Source organism: Etheostoma spectabile, chromosome 8, assembly GCF_008692095.1.
Source record: "Etheostoma spectabile isolate EspeVRDwgs_2016 chromosome 8, UIUC_Espe_1.0, whole genome shotgun sequence".
Lineage (NCBI taxonomy): Eukaryota > Metazoa > Chordata > Actinopteri > Perciformes > Percidae > Etheostoma > Etheostoma spectabile.
Genome location: NC_045740.1, coordinates 19,336,117 through 19,337,902, shown reverse-complemented (window position 1 = coordinate 19,337,902; position 1,786 = coordinate 19,336,117). Strand labels below are relative to the sequence as shown.

The window sequence follows — 1,786 nt, the reverse complement described above, 5'->3', positions numbered from 1 at the left end:
AAAGCTCTCAGCATCTGGACTTTAGACATTTTGACTAAATCACAGCAACTTTTTTCCTCCAGACACACTCCGTTAAAAACCGCTCTGACGAGCGCTGTGTTGTTGTTGTTCGGGTCCGTCTATTTCTCGGAGCTAGCAAGCTAACTTCATTAGCTTCGTGGGACACCAGAAGATAACTCAGACGTTTTCAAACAAAAGAAGGGGGGGGCAGCTCAGAGTCCGTCCAGACGGGGTCATCTGCACGTTGTGGGTCCATGAAAAGTGCAGTTTGGTTACAGCCGAATAGTTTCTCCGAGCTAGCTAGCTCGTTAGCTCCGTGTAGCCGAGTTCCGTCTCCGTCTATTTCCAGCTAGCAGGCAATGCTAACTTCGTGTAGCATTGTTGGCTAAAGGAGATCGAGTCTGAGGTCAAATGTCCCCAAATGTGCACAGTCCACTTCAACAAGTCCATCAATGAATACGGACTCTGGTGGTCCACTTCGGGAGTTATCTGATCAACAACTTACCGCTGAAAACGACTTAGCTAAGGAACAAACCTCTTCAACTCATGACGTACTAACACGATTGAGGCTCCACGAGACACTGCGCGTGCGCATGTAAGTAACTCAATGCACGAACTTAAAATTATAAATTTAAAAAACGCGGTCCACAACTTTTGAACGGAAACTTTAGTAGATCCACGGCCTCGTCTGTATCATCGAAAACAGCCACTGGAAGTGACCAAGTGATGTCGAAATTCACCACTTCCGCTTTATCCTTCACAATAAAAGCTTTAGGCAGAAACCATGACTCATCTAAACGTTTCAGAGATTGCACAATAACAAACCTAACAACAAAGCAAGTAGCACAACAGAAAACATACTGTTCATACAGAATATAATTACAATACAAAACATGTAAAAAAGACGCTATAACAAATACAATACACCTGTTTTACTATTAAGAAATGAGGCCGTACAAGTTAAATAAAATATAAGTGATCAAACTTATTTTACAGGCCCCTGTCTCTTTTTGTATGGAAAATATTAAAACTCATAAAGCATGGGATTAATTTAGTCACACAAAGAGAGTGATTGGGAAATACAGTCCAAAAAATAAAACCAACACCGTGATCCAGTGGCAGCTCTAGACCTCGTCAAATAGATGGGTCAGGCTGAGGTAGGGGGGACCAAAATCCTGAATCCTGAATCCTGCCCTAATTGTCCCAAAAACTAGAGCAAAGTGTCAAAAGCAGACCCTCGAGTAGTAATAGCCCAATAGACTATTACAGGGGGGGGGGGGGGGGGGGGGAGAAGAGAGTCAGACGTTAGGCTGCATGCTAGCAGCAAACTACATATATTTCTGGAACAGAATCACAACTATTACTAGTTTCTGAATCAGCTTTATTCGCCAGGTATGACAAACATACGAGGAATTTGACTCAGGTTGGAGCAAGCCTCCGGGCGGCAGCTATGGAACAGCGACACCACCACACGCTTTCTCCAAAAGAAACAATGCAGACAGCAACATAATATACAACAACAACATCACAACATAATATACATAACATCATCACAACATAATGCACAAGACAACACACAGTTCATGTGGACACATGAAGGATTTTTTTGAGGTGGCTTGGGAGGAGGGGGGGGGGGAGAGAAACACAAGAAACCAAGGCAGTGTAATGGGAAAATTACATACACAATGATTTTCTTAGAGTAGTTATTCACTTTATTAAAGTAAGTCTTTGTTAGAAGTAAAAACATTCACATAAGCCTCTGAACATGAGCCTCCTAAAGGTATTT

At 42.5% G+C, this 1,786-nt stretch overlaps 1 protein-coding gene across 1 annotated transcript in view; it reads right to left on the bottom strand.

Moving 5' to 3' along the window:
- LOC116693343 (proline-, glutamic acid- and leucine-rich protein 1) overlaps positions 1–1,152 on the bottom strand; it is a 12,482-nt gene extending 11,330 nt beyond the window's left edge. The window contains exon 1 of the mRNA XM_032522249.1: positions 1–1,152. This exon is cut by the window's left edge and continues 167 nt beyond it. Within this exon, the coding sequence (XP_032378140.1) occupies positions 1–29 (29 nt within the window). The 5' untranslated portion in view covers positions 30–1,152.
- Positions 1,153–1,786: the final 634 nt, after the last annotated feature.